The 20,059-nt window shown below is 35.6% G+C and overlaps 1 protein-coding gene across 2 annotated transcripts; it reads left to right on the forward strand.

Moving 5' to 3' along the window:
* Positions 1 to 70: 70 nt before the first annotated feature.
* On the forward strand, positions 71 to 19,755 carry LARP7 (La ribonucleoprotein 7, transcriptional regulator). Of its 2 annotated transcripts, none has more exons than XM_060088641.1 (13): positions 71 to 214; positions 6,086 to 6,296; positions 6,783 to 6,883; positions 6,956 to 7,039; positions 7,167 to 7,331; positions 7,410 to 7,503; positions 7,580 to 7,930; positions 8,014 to 8,158; positions 10,045 to 10,196; positions 10,992 to 11,110; positions 14,504 to 14,663; positions 14,912 to 15,003; positions 19,468 to 19,755. In XM_060088641.1, exons 2-13 carry the CDS (start codon positions 6,095 to 6,097, stop codon positions 19,546 to 19,548), a joined length of 1,746 nt encoding a protein of 581 aa, XP_059944624.1. In that variant the 5' UTR covers positions 71 to 214; positions 6,086 to 6,094; the 3' UTR covers positions 19,549 to 19,755. The 2 variants fall into 2 exon arrangements, with proteins under 2 accessions (XP_059944624.1, XP_059944632.1); XM_060088649.1 differs by having other exon boundaries at positions 7,583 to 7,930.
* The last annotated feature ends 304 nt before the right edge of the window (positions 19,756 to 20,059 follow it).

The following is a 20,059-nucleotide window of genomic DNA, read 5'->3' on the forward strand; positions in this document are numbered from 1 at the left end:
CGCCTTCTCCGATGTCCCGCCCCGCAGGCTGAGGCAGCCCACGCCTGTGACGTAAACGACGGACGCACAGTCGCTGGGCCTGTCTTTTCCGAGGCGTACGGAAGAACGCTGTCGCTCCTCCTATGACGCGAAAACAACTACGACTTTAAGGATCGGGAGACGGGAAGGACTGAAGGACGCAGTCTCTGGCCCTGTATTTTGGGAATTGGACGGAGTAAGTTCTAAGTGGACTATAGGGTCGCCCAGGTTGGGTGAGGTCTGAATCCTCTCAGTTCTTTTTTATGCAGCCCATTCTATCATCTGTCCTCACCCCGCCCCCTCCCATCAACCCATCAGTTCGCTTGTCCTACCTAGTGTTCTGTGCGCACGCGCAAAAGTCCTCCGGCAGCCCTTGTAGTTCCCAATTTTCAGTGATTGGGGGCGCGTGTTGTCCGGTGTTGGAAGGTTCGGGGCCGTCCAGCGTTTGGCGGCTTCCGTGCGGAAGGACGGGTACCGAGAGGGGCAGTAGTCAAAAGTGAAATTGCTTTACTTCACAGGTTCGAGTTTTGCTGGCTAAAAGCGAATGTGAGGACTTGTATTTTAAAATTAAGTCATTTTCTTTCTCAGAACTCTAGTCCTTGTCATTCAGAGAGCTGAAAATCCAGTTATGGAAGGAACAAATAATAAGCGTTAAATAGTGTACCGAGTACGTTAATAGACTTACTTAAGGGAAAACAGATGAGGAGGGATTACGGGAGATGTGGTAGTGGAAGGCTAGAAAGAGTAAGATGCCATTTAACCTGGGCCTTGAAAATTGTATAGGAGTTTATAAGGCAAGGAAGACGAGAAGACTCATTTAAAGCCAAGGCTCAAGAGACAAGAAAGTGTTTGGGTACTGCTGAATAGTCAGCAGTGACTAGAACAATGGTTCTTAACCTTTTGGGGCACACCATTTCCTTTTAAAACATTATTTTAAAGCTGTGGATGAGCATCCCAGGAAAATGCATGTACGTGTCAAAACATTTTGCTACAACTTTTTCTAAGAAAAATTGTGGAAGACGTTGAAATGGCCTATATATATATTCACACACACATATATGTGGTGTCTTGTCTAGCTCACTGTTCCAGGTTATCTCTGCCTTTCATCGTCATTGAGCTATTTTACAATTGTGTAAGTTGTAGAAAACAATAATGGAAATCAGTCTTGCAATTATTGCCTTGATTAGTATTGCAATCTATTTTAACAAATTCATTTCAACATTCCTGATTGCTTGTACTTGTGCGTGTCTAATTTTTGAGTTCTCCTTTGAAAAGGAGTTTTTGAGTAACTCCTTTTAACCAGGAGTTAAAAACTCCTGGTTTTTAACACTTGGCTAGTTCCCTGGTTGATTGCTTAAATAAAATCTTGGACACGTGTTCATTTTATATATGTAGAAGAGTCATGATTTCACCTTTTCTTTAAAATTTATCTTTTGAAAATTTCATGGGATTCACATGAATTCTTGAAATCCATCGCAAATTCCATGGACTTCAGATTAAGGATTTCTGAGTCAGAACATAGAGTGCATGGTAACAGGTTGCAAGAAGGTCTACTAAAAGGTAGGCAGTGTGGGAGTCAAGCAATACCTGAGCTTACTTACCCAGCTAGCTTTAGCCAAGTCACTTAATCTTTGAACCTTTGTAAAAATAAGTTAAAAGAACCTAGAAGGATTATGAGGGTTTAAAACAATGTATGTAAAGTAACTGGCATTGTTACACAGTAACTTTTATTTGTTTAAAGCCCATGAAACCAGTTCATTCATTTAACAATTTTTTAAAACTACAGATTATGTTACTAGAAGGTACTGAGGAGTTTCTAATGTTGAAAGTTTTAATGTCACAGTCAGAAAATTAGATCTGTGTTTTAGACAAGTTACACAGCTTCTGTGAAAGATGGATGACTTCTAGAACAATTTATAAACTAGTTCCATATTGTAGTGACAGTAGTTGTGGACAACACTGGATGGAGATAAGAGCCATTCCAAAGGTTGAATTGATAGGACTTAATAACAGATTGGTAAATGATAAAATGATAATAAATAATAATGCTTACATATTATTGAGTGTGTGCTATATAGCAGCAATGGGAAGTGGTTTATTTATTTTGATTAATTCTTACAACTCTTATTATGCAGGTATAATTTTTATTCACATTTTATAGACCATAGAAAGATGAGGTAACTTGCTCAAAATCCATACAGCTAGTAAATAGCTTGATTGGTTAACTAAGTGGAATATGTCATCCTTAAATAAAATGAGGATGGTGAGAAGAACAGTCATGGGTAGGAAAGATAATAAGTTTGATTTGGAATGTATGGAATGACAGCACACATATTTGTTATCATAGGTTATCATAGGACATTGAGAAAGTAAACTATGAAGATCAAAATTGTAACAGAAGTACTGCCATGTAACTTCCTGATCTTCTGCAACCATTGTGTAGGGAAGCTAACTTGTACCATGGCTTGTTATTTCCTGTTTAATTCATGTCTTCCCCTAAAGTGAAGGTATATTTGATTATCTATAGAATATATTTTTAAGATCGAAAATTGCAGATGAGTGTTATTCACACTAGGCAAGATTTTCTGAAGTAAATTCTCCAAGCCACAAAAAAATCTTTAGGAGAAAGAAAGAAGGAGAGTATCTGGGCTGAGATATGAGAATGATGGGAAGAGTCTGATTTCTGGGAGAATTGTGACTTTCTGTGCTTATGCAGTTCTGTCCACTATTTCCTTAGATGGTGGCTTTGACAATGCAAAGAAATGGGAGAGCTGCCCTCTATAATTTGTAGTTTTTTCAGAAGGGAAAGTTAGCGTGGATCCTGCTGTAGTGACAGTCATACCCTTCATTTGTATTTTGTTTATAATTCTACCCCCTAACAAAATAACTTGAAATGCTTAACACTTTACAGTTTATTAGATCCTTTTAGATATATTATTTAACTATTCAACAAATGCTGAGGTTGTGATCAGACTGAAGTCTCTACCTTCATAGTGTTTATATTCTAGTGAGGCAGACAGGCAATAGAATTATAATTCCAGGTAGGGCTAGGAGGATACAAGTGTAGTAAGTGGTGACTGAGGGGGCGGGTAGGGTTAAGGTTGGCCGGGAGAGGATATTTTAGATTGGGTGAAAGAGAAAGCCTCTTTGAGAAAGTGTCATTTGCAGAGACCTGAATGAACCAGGAAGTAATCCTTGCAGGTGTGGCAGGGAAGTTAGAGAGCAACAGGAGCCTTGATATGGGAATGGCCTTAGCTTGTTTAAAAAGGAGCAAAAAGATGGTGTGTTGTGGTTGGAATGAGCACCCTGGAAGAAGTTGCGAGTGATGAAGTTAGAGCGAGATCCCCAGGCCAGATGAAATAGGGCCTATAGGCCACAGTAAGGATTTCGGATTCTATTCTGAGTGTGATAAGAAACCTGTAGAGGATTTTGTTCAAGAGACTGACATTTTATTTACATATTTAGATGATTATTCCAGCTGCTATCTGGAGAATTGATGATAATGGAAGAAGAGTAGAAGCAAGCAAATGTTAGGGTGTGTTTGCAGAAGTTCAGGCAAGACACCATGATAGCTTGGAACAGGTGGTTGTGATGGAAGAAATAAGAAAGATTCATATTCAGTATGTATTTCGAAAAAGTAGAGCTAACAAATGCTAATTAATTGGCTGTGGGGAGTGAGGAAAGAAGAATTAAGGATTTCAGTGTTTTTGCCCTCTCAGCAATTTTGTCACATGTGTTTTCTGAGGTGGGGAAAACTAGGCAAAAAATAGGTTTGTTAAAATTAGAGTTCAATTTCTGCCAATTTAAGCTTGAGATACACAAGAAGTAAACAAGTGAAGAGGTCAAATGGACAGTTCCATGTTGGAAGGGGGAGCTAATGGGAAAAGTCAGGGAGAAGATAGATTTGTGAAACATCAGCATAGAGCCAAGGAGCTTAAAACCAGACGCCCTCTGAAAGGAGGTCTGTGTAGATAAGGAGGGGGCTCAGGACTGAATGCAATCCTAGGCAGCATGTAAAGGTAGAGCAGAGTAGGAGGGTCCAGAAAAGGAAATTGAGAAGAATACGCCTGGAAGCTAAAGGAAGAAAATGTTTTCAGTGAGGGAGTTACCAACTGCGGATGCTGCTGAGAGGTCTGGTAGACAGCGGAGATAATTGTTTTCAGTTTTATTAGAAAGGTGGAAAGGAAAGCCTGACAGGATGGGTTGGAGTGGGAGTACAAGGTGAGGACTGTGGTTATGCAGCACTGAATGACAACTGATTGTCTTTCTAATGATTAATTCTGACACATTCCTCCATTTTATGAGTTATGCTAGCATCATCTAAATAAATACTTCATTACTTGTATATTTAAAAAATTGGTGCTTAGCCAATCAGCAGAAGCCTATTCTAAAAATACCAGAATACTCTTCTATTGACTTTGGTGAGAATGCACATTTACTTGGAGATTGAAGTGAAAGCATTAATGGCTTTGTACCCTCTTACTGGATGTCACTTTGAACCACTATTTCTGTTACTGTCTGCAGCATCACTGCTGCAGTGACAGATTTTAGCTGACAGTCAGACTCAGGAGACACAAATAGGCTTTAATCTAATACTGTGTTTACTGAGCTTTAAAGGATACAAGGCAGAAGATACAGTAGGGACAGAATCTTCAACTCATCTGGAGGCCTAGCCCCAGCATTTACCCAAGTCCACTGCTTCCGCTGCCCCCAGCCCCCCCCCCCCATCTACAGTAGACAAGTATGGCTTCCACAGATAAAGGCAAACGGTGTTTTGGGTCACCTTGATATGTAAAAGCTTTAGCCCTTTTGCCCACCAATCTATTGTGTCATTCTGGTCACAGCCTTAAGGACTGCATACCAACTAAAGCAGCTCCCAACCCAGTGTGACAGAGGAGACAGATGAAACTCTCCCCATTTGTCTTAATGCTCCTGTTTCAAAAAAAAAAACATGTTATGGGAGACTGAGGTTATTCTTTTGCAAGGCTGCATCACCCCAGGCCTCATGTTAAGCCTTTGCTCATCTACTCATTTTTGTGTGCATACCTTTAGTGATTCAACTAAGATGACACAATTCATTCAACGAATTTTTGAATGAGTACTGTGTACCAGGGACTGGGGGTTCACCAGTAACCAAGAGACAAAAATCTGATTTCATCAATCTTACATTCTAGGAAGGATAAAGAATAAACAAATGTATAGTAATATTCGAAGGTTGTAAGTGCAATAGAAAAAAGACTGAAGAGATACAGAATCTGTCCAGAACTTTGCAGTTTTAAATAGGGTTATGGGAGATCTCACTGAGGTGACATTTGAACAAGACTTCAGCAAGTGAGGAAGCAAGCCATGTTATCTAGGGGATAATTTTAGAGAGAGTAGCAAGATCAAAAATCCCTCAGTTGAGTTTGCCAGATGGGTTGTACCTACAGCTAGAAAAGCAGCATGGCTGGAGCGGAGGGAGCAGAGAGGCATGCACAGTGACTTGCGGAATGAGGGGGTTGAAAGTTGCTGCCCAAGAAATAAACACTGGGACAGGAAGGTCACCTGAAAAAGAGATGGTGGATTCTGTGACTTACCAGTTGAATTCTGCTTCTAGTAAACAAATTAACATTTTTAAAAATCAAGAATCAATTTTTATTTCATTAGAAGTTGTATTTTAAAATGCGAATAACTTTTTTGAGGTTTCTCAAAACGAAGAATGTTTCAGTTCCTAATGTTATACTTTGAGATATAAATGTAGACATAAATTATACTAGGCTAATCTGGTTCTGCAGTTTAAGACATAAAATACTGAAGCTATGCTCCATAACACAGGAGGTAAATTATTTTAAAAGTAAAAACAAGGCCAAATGAGAAGTGAACGAGAAAGAACTAAAAAAAAAAAAATTAAACACTGAAGGCCAATGAAAGTCTCCTGAGCTGATGGTGAAAATGTCTGAAGTGTTCCCCTGAAGTTTGTTCTCTGGCAGTCAAATTTGAGTCCATTTCCTTTCAGACAAAGGCTAAACTAAACATTTTTTCTGTATTACTAATTACTTGTACTGAGTTGATATTTACCTTTTCCCAGTTGACAGGAATGGAAACTGAAAGTGGAAATCAAGAAAAGGCACTGGAAGAGGAAAACACTGAAAAGAAAAAAGAAGTAGAAAAAAAGAAAAGGTCTCGGGTAAAACAGGTGCTTGCAGATATTGCAAAGCAGGTGGACTTCTGGTTTGGAGATGCAAATCTTCACAAGGATAGGTTTCTTCGAGAGCAGATAGAAAAATCTAGAGATGGATGTAAGTTTGCTTCAGTGTATAATTGAACTAGTTTTAAGAGATGTATCTACTTCTAAGATAGTGTATGTAATTCTATAATATAGTGTATATAGCATCAAATACACTACACTTGTGTAATGTGTATAATTTTACGAGAACTATTGTAGATCACTTTTTATAGCCTTTATATTTTTAAAGACTCACTAGGCCTCTAGCAACTTCAAAGCAGATGAACATTTACCACGTATGTTTATTTGAGAATGCATGGAGGTATGTGCAGGATTCAGACAGAAAGGCATTTTACCTAGTCCGCATTTCAAAACCTTTGACTAGTTTTGAAGGGAAGTTGTATCAGTTTTCTGTTATGAATGTATAACCGTGACCAGTAGGACTGTGCCTAACTTAAGGGGAAGATTAAATTCATCCCAAGTACCATTTATCCTGCTGGTTTATTTTTTAATGTTTTCTTTTTAATTATATTTATTCACTTTAACTTGTTTTCATTAGATGTTGATATATCACTTCTTGTGTCATTCAACAAAATGAAAAAATTGACCACTGATGGAAAGTTAATAGCCAGAGCACTGAAAAATTCAGCTGTTGTAGAGGTAAGAATTGTTACAACTTATTATGTCACATAATATTGTATTAGTGTAATAACCGTATGCACTGTTTTAAAGCTGGATTTAGAAGGCACCAGAATCAGGAGAAAAAAGCCTCTGGGTGAAAGACCAAAGGATGAGGATGAGCGGACTGTATATGTGGTAAGCCATTTTTCTGGAAAAGCTCAGAAGTGTCGTCCCCAAAAAACAAAAACATTTTAATATTCAGTTAAGTAAAAATTTATTTAGATTTAACATTTTATTTAATATTGCTTCTAATTTATCATAGGAATTACTTCCCAAAAATGTTAATCACAGCTGGATTGAAAGAGTATTTGGGAAATGTGGCAATGTTGTTTATATAAGTATACCACATTATAAGTCTACTGGAGATCCAAAGGGATTTGCCTTTGTGGAATTTGAAACAAAAGAACAAGCAGCAAAAGCTATTGAGGTAGGTCCAGAACCTAAAAGAAAGGAAAAGAAAATTACCAACTGTTTTAAATAGTAACAAAATTTTATTTCATTTCAGTTTCTTAATAACCCACCAGAGGAAGCTCCAAGAAAACCTGGTATATTTCCCAAGACAGTGAAAAACAAGCCCATTCCTGCCCTTAGGGTAGCTGGTGAGTTATTAAATATCTTTAAAGTAGATGTAGTTGAAGTAAAATAATAAATAATAAAAAGATAAAATTGTTACAGAAGAAAAGAAAAAGAAAAAGAAAAAGAAAGGCCGAATGAAGAAAGACGACAGTATCCAGACCAAAGAGTCAAATATGGACACAAGCAAGGAAAGCGTCTGTAAAAAAAGATCGAGGACCACATCTGAGGGCTCTGAGGTAGAGGTTACTGAACCCCAAAAGCCACCCACAAAGAAGAAGAAAAAACGAGAAAGAACTGAAGTATCCAGCTTACCTTCAGGCAAAACAGGGAAGAGAAAGAGAAGTAGCTCTGAAGATGCCGATTACCTAACTCCCAAATCAAAACTTAGAAAAGTAGCTCAGAAAGACAACATTAAAAAAGAAGCTTCAGAAGTTTGTAAAGAAAACAAAGGTATTTCTAACTTTCAGCTTACGATTCGATAAATAAGGTTTTCTTTTTTTCTTAACTCACATCTTTATTGTTATTTAATTTAGAATTAGAAGTCTCTACCGAAGAGGAAAAAGACACTGGAGATATAAAAGATGGATCCCTCTTGAAAGCAAAAAGAAAGCATAAGAAAAAACATAAAGAGAGGCATAAAATGGGAGAAGAGGTTATACCATTACGAGTACTATCAAAGTAAGTCAGCGGTACAAATTATATTGTTGGCAGTTGACACACTCCATCACCATTGCTAAAGTGCAATTCCAATTTGTATTGAACAGAGTTGCATGTTAGCAACAGTAATGGCCTGAAGCCATAATCTGCAGACAAGTTGCTATAACACGATTGGGGTTTAAAAAGGAACCACCGCACTAAAACATGGAAGCACTTATTTTTTATCAAGTCACAGCAAGTGCCTCCATGTTAAAGTAGAGGGTGTTCCTTAATAGATTTAGAAGTACAGCTTTAATTACCATAGACCGGCCATTCAGTTAAGTACTCCTGAAGTTTTCTTGAAGTTAAAATGAAAAAGGAAGACTTACCATCACTAAAACATGGAAGCACTTACTTTTTTAGTTTCAAAGCAAGTACATCCACGTTTAAGTGGTGGGGAGCCCAGTCTTGGGAAGAAAAATAAAAATCATGAATGTCCTTTGACCTGTAAAGGAAATTTAGAAAATAATCTGGGATCAGAACAAACGCGTCAGTTTGGACCTGTCCGACAAAGGTCTATTAAGTTAAGTAAAATTTCATCGTAAGGATTATATATTTTTATCCTTTATTCAAAATTAAACAAGCAATGCTGTATTTTCATTATTTTATTTTCAGAGCTTCATTAGCAGCCAGTTTCGACAATTTATCCTATAAAAATAGATCTGAATCCTTGAAAGTGTCGGTTTGGGGACACCTCCACTGAAACATGGAAGCACTTACTTTTGTTTTACACAGCAGGTACCCCCATGTTAAAGCAAAGGGGATCCCCTTGGCTTCTGTAAATTAGAAAGGTTGCCATCTCAAATCCGGAGGCATAATTTGGATTCACTTCTACTAAAACATGGAAGCACTTACTATTTTAAAAGTCACAGAAAGTACTTCCATGTTAAAGTTAAAGGGAGTCCATCTACTCGAGGGATGAGAGATAAGTAGAAGAAAGCAAATGGCATACCTTTTAGAAGAGAGTTTTTCTTAACCTTCCTGGATTACTTTCCAAAGAATCCAGTTTTCCTCTTGGAGGGTTAAAAGGCAAGGACTTTGGGTACTTCTATTTATACTATTCTTAACTCCTGAATTCCTTTTGCCTTTTTATCTCAGAGAATCATTACAAGAGCCCTTTGTTATTCTAATGTATCAGCTCTCAGGGAATGTAGGGTCCTGGGTGGGTCTGGATACTTTTTTTTTTTTGAAGTATACAGATGTCAATGTTAACAGCTAAAACCATTACCACAGATATTCTCCTCTTTAACAAAAAAAAAAAAAAAAAAAATCCCCTATCTGCTTGTTTGATGGCATAGATTAGGGTAACAATGAGTGCTCCTGCAGAGCCTGGCGAGGCATTGTGTTTCTATCTGGAGGAGCTCTAGCTGTTTGAAGAAACATCTTACACGTTAAATGTATGTAAATAAATAAATTGCTTCCATGGGGTGTTTTTTTCTTCTTAGAAATTCCTTTTGATTCAAGTAAATACTAAGGAATGTTGTCTCAAATTGGAAGCAGTTTAACAAATCTTTAAATTTTAATTTCTCATTTTTTCCCCAGAGTTGACTGACTTTTCTAGTAAATGTTACTAGTTAATTAATTCAATACTTTTAGTTTCATCAATTCAAATATTTTAAACATACTCAAGAATTGAATCAGCAAATATAAAACATTTAATCTGAATGTTGGGGCAAAGGGAACTCCCCTTTGCTTGTTTGCCAGATGGACTTAGAACTCAGGAAATAATTTGAGTGTAAGTGTTTAAAGGAAGAAAGGTTGGGAGGAGGAGTGATTGTAAGTCACTGAATGTCTGTATTAGATAACTTACTTTTTATTTAATGATCTGTTGTCACTATTTTAAAAGTACAGTGTTTTTTTCATTACAGGACCGAATGGCTGGATTTGAAAAAAGAGTATTTAGCACTGCAGAAAGCTAGCATGGCTTCTTTAAAAAAAACAATATCCCAAATAAAATCAGAGTCAGAAATAGAAACAAACCATGGAGTACCTACTAAGTCCGAAATGAAAAATGAAAAAAGTAAGCATCACTATGATAGTTTTTGTAGCATTATATTGTACTTACACTAAATGTACTTTCTGAGTTATTATATGATAAACTTTAGTTTTAAAAACTTGATTATACAGTGATTGTTATTAGAACAATTACTGATTTGTCAAGTTGTCCAGACGTGTGATTTATTCTTAACATAAGAATATTTGAAGGGTTCATTTTAAACAGAATCTTTTTTAATCATATAAGTTTTCTCTACAGTTTTCATTATTAATCAAATTTAGTAATTGAGTGCCTAGTTTGAGTTGAGCAGGTTTGTAGAAACAAAGAAGATAATTTCTCACCTGACATGTTATTCCTTGGTATTAACCACAAGCAGGAACAAATTAAAACAAGATTTTTGTGAAATCTTCAATATTAGGATATATTTTAAATTCCTGTAAGTTGAAAATATAAATTTCACATTTGAATTGTAATTTATATACAATATTCTTATATATTATCCTGTGCCTGTTTATTTCTTCACTGAGTAAAGCACTTTGTTACTTGGTTCATTGAAAAGGAGCTTTTTTTTTTTTTTTAAGGTTTTACAAGTGCTCTTCTAATGGTAAAAGTTTGCATTTACAATAATAAAGGTTTTTCTATTTTACTTCATGGTAATCTGCAATAAATAGTATAACTTACAACATAATGACTTTGAGTAAATTTAAATTAATTATTTAAATCAGGCAGAGAAATCATTATTGTTATTCTAAAGTGGGCCTCCTATGGGTTAAATTATTAAGTGTAAGATTTATTTCTGGTCTTTTTCTTTTCAAACAGCAGACAGTGAAGAGGGTGGTCCCCAGGAGAAGGTTAATGCAGCAGGACCACAGTTTGTGAGTGGTGTGATTGTGAAGATCCTTAGCACTGAGCCTTTACCTGGCAGGAAACAAGTCAGGGTAATGCTTTTGAATCCCCAGGATAGTTTTTTCTCTTTCCTCTAAAAAACTCCCCCATGTGAAGGTGTTTTGAATGTGGAAAATGAAGCAAATCAAATTAGAATTTGTTCTCTTGTGGTAAACTGCTTACTGGTTTTGATTCCATAATAACCCTTAAGTTTGACTTGAAGCAAATTCTAAAGACTGAAATTCCTCACTGGATCATATTTACAGTGAACATAGTTTAATCCATTTATAGGAAAAGTGCAATTTGTGCTTATTTTTATTGGTGCCCTTAATGGTGGTTGTATAGTTGGATGAGTAAACCATACTATATAGTTATTATAACTAATAGGGTAGATAAAGTAAAATGTTTCCCAGTATTCATTTTTTACGGGACTTCCTCTGTTTTCAGAAAAATCTAGAGAAACTAGATTTTAGGAAAATACTTAGTGCTAAAACTTTTAAAAATATTTAATCAACATTAGAGTTGGTTTGAAATTATTTTTAAAATAAAATTGTAATTATCTGCCATTGTCTGGTTTGGAGCAAACTAGAGAATTTGTAATTTGTTTTCATTAGAGCTCTTAGCTTTCAATAGATTCCTAAAAGATTTTGTGACTTAAAACAAGTCAGAACTATTTTGGAATAAAAGGGATAATATGCATATTTTTCACTTACCATGGGCTTAGTTTATTTTTGTCTGTTAGTGAATCCTCTTGGGAATTGAATTTTTTTTCCTGAAAGAAAGGCAGGGGTTTTTTTTGGAGAAAAGAACCTTTAAAATTTTTATTTTTAAAAAATTTTGGTATTTTTAATCCATGCTATTTTAAAAATTTGCAACAACTACAGAAAAGTGTAAACTATTTTGCAAAGCTCCAAAAATTTTACATGCATATGCAAATAAATCTTTATTTCTACACAATTTACACTTTAAATTGCTATTCATACAGTACTAGTCTTCTTTTTTCACTTTATAAAGTTATCTTCTACAGCATTTTGTACCAGCACAGCAATATTTCTTTCTTATTCACATATTCCTTTGAGTGGGAGTACCCTATTTTATTTACTTTAAACCTTGTCACCCATTTAGGTAAGACGCTTTCTTTTTAAACTATATAACATGTTCTGTAACATAGGAAATATATTTAAAATTCTTATACTGACATCAGCACCATGTAGTATATTGTTTTGCTTTTGCATAGACTCTTAGCAGTCACATTTCTTGACTTGCATAACCATTAAGGTTGCTCACTGTAACCATCTGTAAGCACTCTTCATCTCAAACCCTATCCCCTAAAATCCTGTAACTGTCACTAACACATAAATTTAGATTCTCATTACAGTATTAATGAAGAACCTGGTCAATCCCAAATTGGTATTACCAGCTTGCATTTCAACGTTTGGTCACAGTATAGACTTTCAAATAAGAAGGATAAAAAATTGAGGATGTAAACGCTGTTGTGGTTAGTCAGATTGAAAAAGATTTAACAGAAAAATTACACAAAGTTTGTTATTTGGAATGACTGACATAGGTTTAAATATATTTATCAAATAGCTTTTATTATCTAAATAGTAATTATGTCAATTACAGATTCTTCATTTATGATCACCAAAATCGTAAAATAACTGCATTAACCAAGTTAGTAATTACTTACATTTTGCTGTAACAAAAACTGAGCTACGATTGTTACTGCTGTCTGTGACTTGCCCATGTGATTACCAGGTTAATTTGTCATTCTAAGAAGGGTTTTAAATCCGGAGATTAGCCTGACATTATAATGGATATTTAGTAAATATCTTTTGAATTGTAGTAATCTAATCTGTCTGATAAATTAATTATAAAACTCTCACTACTACCAATGAATACATTAAAATTTCATCACTTCAAACCATAGTTTCTTGCTTTGTGTCTAAATTTAATACTGATTAGATAGAGAAATGGTAAGAATCAGCAGGTATATTTCTCTCCAGTTCTCTTAATTTTTTTTCATTGAATTAGCATACATTTATTAAGAGCCTATTTTGTGATAGGCAGTGTTTTAAGTGTTGGGATGAATTAAGATTTAGTCCCTGGCTTGTACATAAACACAGGTTTTTACTACTTTATAAACTTTTCTTACGAAAAAATATTTCCAGGTTTTGCTCAGTTCTTTTTGTAAGTCATACTTTAAAAATCCAATGTCTAAAAGTAATCTAGGGAGTTCTCTGGCGGTTCACTAGTTAGGACTCCGCGCTCTCACTGCAGAGGGCCCGGGTTCAATCCCTGGTTGGGGAACTAAGATCCCACAAGCTGCATGGCGGGGCCAAAGAAAATAATAAATGTTTTAAAATAAATAAATAAAAGTAATCTAAATTAGTTGTGCCTTGAAATTTGGGGTTAAAACTAAAGGAGGTGAGGTGGGTAAGACTTTTTTCCCCCAGTTGGGAACCTTCAGTTATTTCTTTAGCTTTATGAATGGAAGTTGATGAATTAAGAATTAGTGTAACATTCCTGCATAATTGCATTGCATACACTGTAGAACCTGCTGTGAAAAAAAAAAGACTAGGAATGCAGGAATCTTGTTAATTTGCCCTCACAGCAGGCCGTATAGGTAAAACTTTTCCTTGCTGTGTGACTCAACTTGTTTAGAAGAGGTTGCTTAGGTATTTTTATCAGAGAATAAAAGCTCTTGAGCTATCTGTATTTCCATAGACTACTTGGGAACTACTTTGTATATTCCTTGAAACTTTTTTCACAAGTGGTTATAAAAAGTTTACCTATATTTTAAGTCATAAGTGATTTGGTACAGGTGAGTGGAAACACACCTTCTTCCTTAATCCCTTTTCAATTTTGTTTGTTTTTAATTTTACTCTTTAACTACACCCAGACTTGGAAACCTTCTTCTGAATTTGGGGTTGTATTTCTACATTCTGCTCTACAAATCTCTTTTCCTTATGCAATATTACCATTCCAGTTAAGATTTTAAGGATGCTGTTGAAGGAAGGAAAGTTATTATTAGAGTTGATGTTAAATTGGCTCTCAACTTTGTCCAAGTCACTTTTTAAGACCATTCATTTTTGGGGGGGGGTGGTTTCTTTCTCTTTTTCTTTTCCGGTTTTTTTTTTTTTTTTTTTTTTTTTTTTTTGGTTTTTGGCTGCACCATGTGGCTTATGGGAACTTAGTTCTCCGACCAGGGATTGAACCTGGGCCCTCAGCAGAGAGAGCACAGAGTCCTAACCACTGGACCACCAGGAAATTCCCCATTTGTATATATTTTAGAAGAAATGTTTGATATAGGATAGTTTCTCCTCATTTTAAATGACATATAGCTCAATTTTATAATAGATTCTAGTACAACCATTGGAATAATTTTAGAATTATATTGAAACATTTTTATTATTTATTTTAAGCCTTTCTTAACTCTAACGCAGGATACTTTGGCAGTAATCTCAGAAGTTGTTTATGTCGATTTGCTGGAAGGAGACACAGAATGCCATGCTAGATTTAAAACTCCTGAGGATGCTCAAGCAGTAATAAATGCATATACGGAAATTAAAAAGAAACACTGCTGGAAACTAGAGATTCTTTCTGGTAAAACTTTATAGAACATTCTTTTTTAACAATTCTTATTGTGGGGTGATTGTTTTATAATTTCTGAGTTTGGCTAATGAAACTACGTTGTTGGGGTTTTTTGGTACTTTAATATGTATAAAGTAGCATTAAATAAAATCAGACTATTCTGGTTCTGTTGTTGACAATACAAAGCCTTGAATATGTTTCCTCATCTGTATCCTTATGATCAGCATTTTTGTGGGGTTTTTTGTTCTGTTTTTTTTAAGGTGACCATGAACAGAGGTATTGGCAGAAGATTTTGGTAGATAGGCAGGCCAAACTTAATCAGCCTCGTGAAAAGAAAAGAGGCACTGAGAAGGTAATCAATTCATATTTGTTTTTTTTATTTCTCTAGCTTTTGAAATATATGAAATTAGAATTATTTTCCACACAAGGGTACATAATTTGATCTTTTTTTAAAAAGAAAATAGTGATGTAATTTAAATTTCTGGCTGCTTTCATTTATGGCTTTGTGGTGAATGATTATTCAAAGATTGTCTTAATGGTAAAAAACACAATGTATTTAGATTGTACTTTTTAAAATATGAGCCTCCACAGATAAGATTGAGAGACTATGCATAACATTCCCTGTAGCAATGGTAAGCTTTATTCCTTTTTCTCTAGACTAGCTGACAAGTGAAAGAAACAAGCTTAAATAAGTACACTAAATAATTGAAAGCAAGCCTCTCTTTCAATAATTTTATTTTAAATGACACTAAATTTATCAGATATTGTTGCTAGTAAGCTGTCTAGTTTATTCTTTTAAAACATTATTATACATGTAAAGGTTAGAACATCTTAAAGTGCTTAGAAGAATAAAATAGGGCACATAATAACTGTGCCCTATTATGTGCACATAATAATAGTAATATTACTAATATCAATTTTTTAATGTATATTGTGAAAATAGGTAAAATATGGAAAGATATACATACATCCTTTTATGATTGATTAGCACTTGAAAGGTCATACCTCCTGTGTTCTAGGTTTGTTGCTTTAGGGTCCTATTTATAAAATTCTTTGGTTTTTTTAAATTGGAAAATTAAGTTTTTTTCATCAGCGTTAGATAGCCTAGGATTCATTGGAATTTAAGATGATTTAGGAGGAGGTTTTCTACTGGTCTTTGTTAATTCTGTTTCTGTGAATGTGGACTGAATTTGCTGAGATGGGGAGGCCTCCCTTCTTAAGGACTTTTTCAGGTCCATGAGGTGTTAATTTCAAAGCCTGCTTGAGAGTATTTAAATGTTAAAATCATTAATCCAGAACTGACAACTGAAATGAAATCATTTTGTTAAATAATACTTATCCTTCTAATTGGTGTGAAATTTCATTTAAATTGTATATATTTTTAAAACTAGAAATCAGAAAGCTTGTTTTTCAGAAAGATTCCATCTCCGCAAATTAAATTTGAGACAAGGAAATAAACGTTGACTTAGGGAATTTTATAAATTGGGTTGGAAAGCAGTGAGTAGTTCTATCATTGGGAGAGTTCTCCTTTACCTGTTACACCATCAGGTTTATCATACACATGATTTGTGTGATAAACCTCTGAAAGTATAGAATCCTAGCTAAAGCTATGGATGTAACTAGTTTGCTCATATCATGAAATGAAAAAAAGGTACCACACAGAGAAGCTTCTCAGAGGAGAGGGGGTTAGACCATAATTTAGTTTACTTCTTTGTTAATTTATTTAATTAATATTTTTGGTGCCAGTTTGTGTTAGCCACTGTTCTAGAAACTGAGTATATAGCTGTGAGTAACAAAATCCCCTTCTTTGTTGAGTCTTAGAGCTAATATATTAATAGGTCAGATGATGACATGTGCTGTACAGAAAACTCAAAAGTATAATGGGATACATGAGATGAGATTGTCTGGGAAGTTCTCTCTGCAAAGGTGACAGTAGAGGAGACCTTAGGGAAGTGAGCAAGCAAGCCAGGAAAATTTAGATGCACAGGGCTTCCCTGGTGGTGCAGTGGTTGAGAGTCCGCCTGCCGATGCAGGGGACACAGGTTCATGCCCCGGTCTGGCAAGATCCCACATGCCGCGGAGTGGCTAGGCCCGTGAGCCATGGCCGCTGAGCCTGCGTGTCCGGAGCCTGTGCTCCGCAATGGGAGAGGCCACAACAGTGAGAGGCCCGCGTACCACACACACACACAAAAAAAAATTTAGATGCACAGCTTTCCAGTCGGAGGCAACAGAAAGTGCAGAGGCCTTGGGACTTCCCTGGTTGTCCAGTGGTAAAGAATCTGCCTTCCAATGCAGGGGACCAAGGGTTTGATCCCTTGTCGGAGAGCTAAGATCCCACATGCCATGGGGCAACCACAAGCCAGTGTGCCACAACTACCGAGCCCGCCGCTTCAACTAGAGGGCCCGAGTACCACAAACTACAGAGCCCATGCGCTCTGGAGCCTGCATGCCACAACTAGAGAGAAAAATACCCACATGCCACAACTAGAGAGAAAAATAACCGCATGCCACAACAAGAGAGAAGCCCGCGTGCTGCAACTAAAAACCGACGCAGCCAAAAATATAAATAAATAAATAAAAATATTTTAAAAGAAAAAGAAGAAAGTGCAGAGGCCTTGAAAGGAGATTGTGAGACTAGGAGGACAGTGTAGCTGAAGTACTGGAAGCAAGCATGTTAGTAATGGAAATTAAGTATTTTAGAAAAAATTAGCAGCCAAAAATGTAGCATAAATACCTCACTGACATGCCAGCCTACTGTTTCCACAGTTAACATTATACTTGGTCCATAATTGAGTGAAAGAAAAGCACTAATAAAAAATCCTGGTTGGGACTTCCCCTGGTGGCACAGTGGATAAGACTCCATGCTCCCAATGCAGGGGGCCTGGGTTCAATCCCTGGTTAGGGAACTAGATCCCACATGCATGCTGCAGCTAAGTGTTCACATGCCTCAACTAAGGAGCCCATGTGCTGCAACTAAGGAGCCCACGTGCCTCAACTAAGCAGCCCATGAGCGGCAACTAAGGAGCCCACCTGCCGCAGCTAAGACCCCACACAACCAAATAAGTAAATAAAATAAATATTAAAAAAAAAAAAAAAAATCCTGGTTCTTATTTTCACATTGTGGAGGAGAAGGCTACTGGGGACACTTTCCTGAGCTCTGGTCAGTTTACACAGAATTAAAAGACAAAAGAATTGGTAGAAATATTTTATTTTCTATGTATGATACTTTTACCCATAAAAATCAAGTACAGATAAGTTAAATTAAGACCTCTGACAAAAGATCAGTAAGGTGAAGGAAAGATCTGCCAAAAGGGGTCTGATTCATTCTACCTAGACCAAATCTTTGTAGTGTACCCTATCACTTTGAGCACGTTGGTAAAATTAGATAACAGGTACTGGAGACACAGTAAGGCTTTTCTCATTTCTCTTTAGCTTTTAAAACATATTTGAATTTTTTAATGTTTTTATCAAAATGGTCTTTCCTTTACAAAGTACTGATAGGTCAGATATTAAGCAGGTATAGGTAGAATTCATAAAATTTGTGAAGAGCATATCGGTGTGACAGTTTTAAACACTTATATTTTGACTCACTTCACTGATAAAAAGGCTTTTAGTTTAATCTGAAAGTGATTTCCTGCCAGTGGCCACTTATCACCAGTTTAAATAAGCTATTTTAATGAATACTCATTAGAATCTGTGTTTTTAAGAGAATAAAATTTTCATTTCCTCCAAAGCTAAATAAGATACCTTAAGTTTTTTTTATCAAGAAAGCTTCTGGAATATATAGATATTTTAAATGTTCTTCTGCATTCCACATAATTTCATTTGCCTTCTTTACAATTTTCAAGTATTTATATAAGGGTGTAATTAATAAGTACTCTTAATAGCAGTTTCTTATTTGGAATATTTTTTAAATTTGTAAGCAAACCTTTGTGTAGCACTCAGCCCAAAATATGCTGTCTCATTCAAATAATATATGAATTTTCAAGCACAATATAATTATTAAAGACCACACATCATTTAAGAAGTGTCTTGATAAATAATACTCAGGCCCAAAGGGCTATGAAACAACAAAGGTTGGTCCTTAAGCCTCCTAAAATGTCAAAAAAATTACCAGCGTGGAATGTTTTTTTTTTCCTAATTTTATATTGGAGCATAATTGATTAACAGTGTTGTGTTACTTTCAGGTGTACAGCACAGTGATTCAGTTATACATATACATGTATCTATTCATTTTCAAATTCTTTTCCCATTTAGTTTATTACAGAATATTGAGGAGTGTTCCCTGTGCTGTATAGTAGGTCCTTGTTGGTGGAATGGTTGTTTTTATTTATTTATTTTTTTTACGGTACGCGGGCCTCTCACTGCTGTGGCCTCTCCCGTTACGGAGCACAGGCTCCGGACGCGCAGGCTCAGCGGCCATGGATCATGGGCCCAGCTGCTCTGCGGCATGTGGGATCCTCCCGGACCAGGGCACAAACCCGTGTCCCCTGCATCAGCAGGTGGACCCTCAACCACTGCGCCACCAGGGAAGCCCTGGAATTGTTATTTTTAATTGAAAATTTTTTTAGTAATCTGGAACTAAAATGAGAGGATCTTAGGTAGTTCAGAGATTTAATATCTATTTAATAAGCCATAATCTAGACAGTTCTCTCTGTAACTGATTTGATCTAAGCTTAATTATCTCATTTGTTTTCTTCTTCCCCTTTTTAAGAAGTTTTATTCAAGCTAATAGTTACGAGATTTTTCTAGTCATAATTATCTTTCTCTTTTTAGGTATCCAGTACATTCTAATTTCTGATTTCTTTCTCTGTAGTTAATCACCAAAGCCGAAAAGATCAGACTCGAAAAGACTCAACAAGCAAGTAAACACATTAGATTTTCTGAATATGATTGAAAAAAACATTTTGGTTCACCTCTTAAGATTTCACTGGATGCTAGAGCTATTCTTAGGGAATTCTTTTTTTTTTTTTTTTTTTTTTTTTAACGGTAGTAATGTGTAATGAATGTTTTTCTAAAGCCTACATTTAATTAAAAGAAATAGTTTTGTTCCTTAACTTGTAAACAAGACTTTTGACCAGAGACAATTACACTATATTACTGTTTTTTCATTAAATATTGTACTTGTTGAAATTATCTGATATAAATCAACCTCAAAGTGTTTTAGAAAATAAATGTGTTTTGAATATTATCTTTTTTTCCAAACATCATTGATTTTGCTGTTTTGTATTACAAAAACAATGACATTTTTGCAAAAATAATAATACATAAATAGTTTAGGAAAAAATGTTTAACAGAGAACTGTCACTGTACTTATTATTTTGTAGCTTGCTTTTTCCATTTGAAACATCTTAAATACTTTTTCATGTTGATTTATGCAGAGACGTATGTGTGATATTTCATTCTGC

This window comes from Mesoplodon densirostris, chromosome 1 (assembly GCF_025265405.1).
Source record: "Mesoplodon densirostris isolate mMesDen1 chromosome 1, mMesDen1 primary haplotype, whole genome shotgun sequence".
NCBI classification, from domain to species: Eukaryota; Metazoa; Chordata; class Mammalia; order Artiodactyla; family Ziphiidae; genus Mesoplodon; species Mesoplodon densirostris.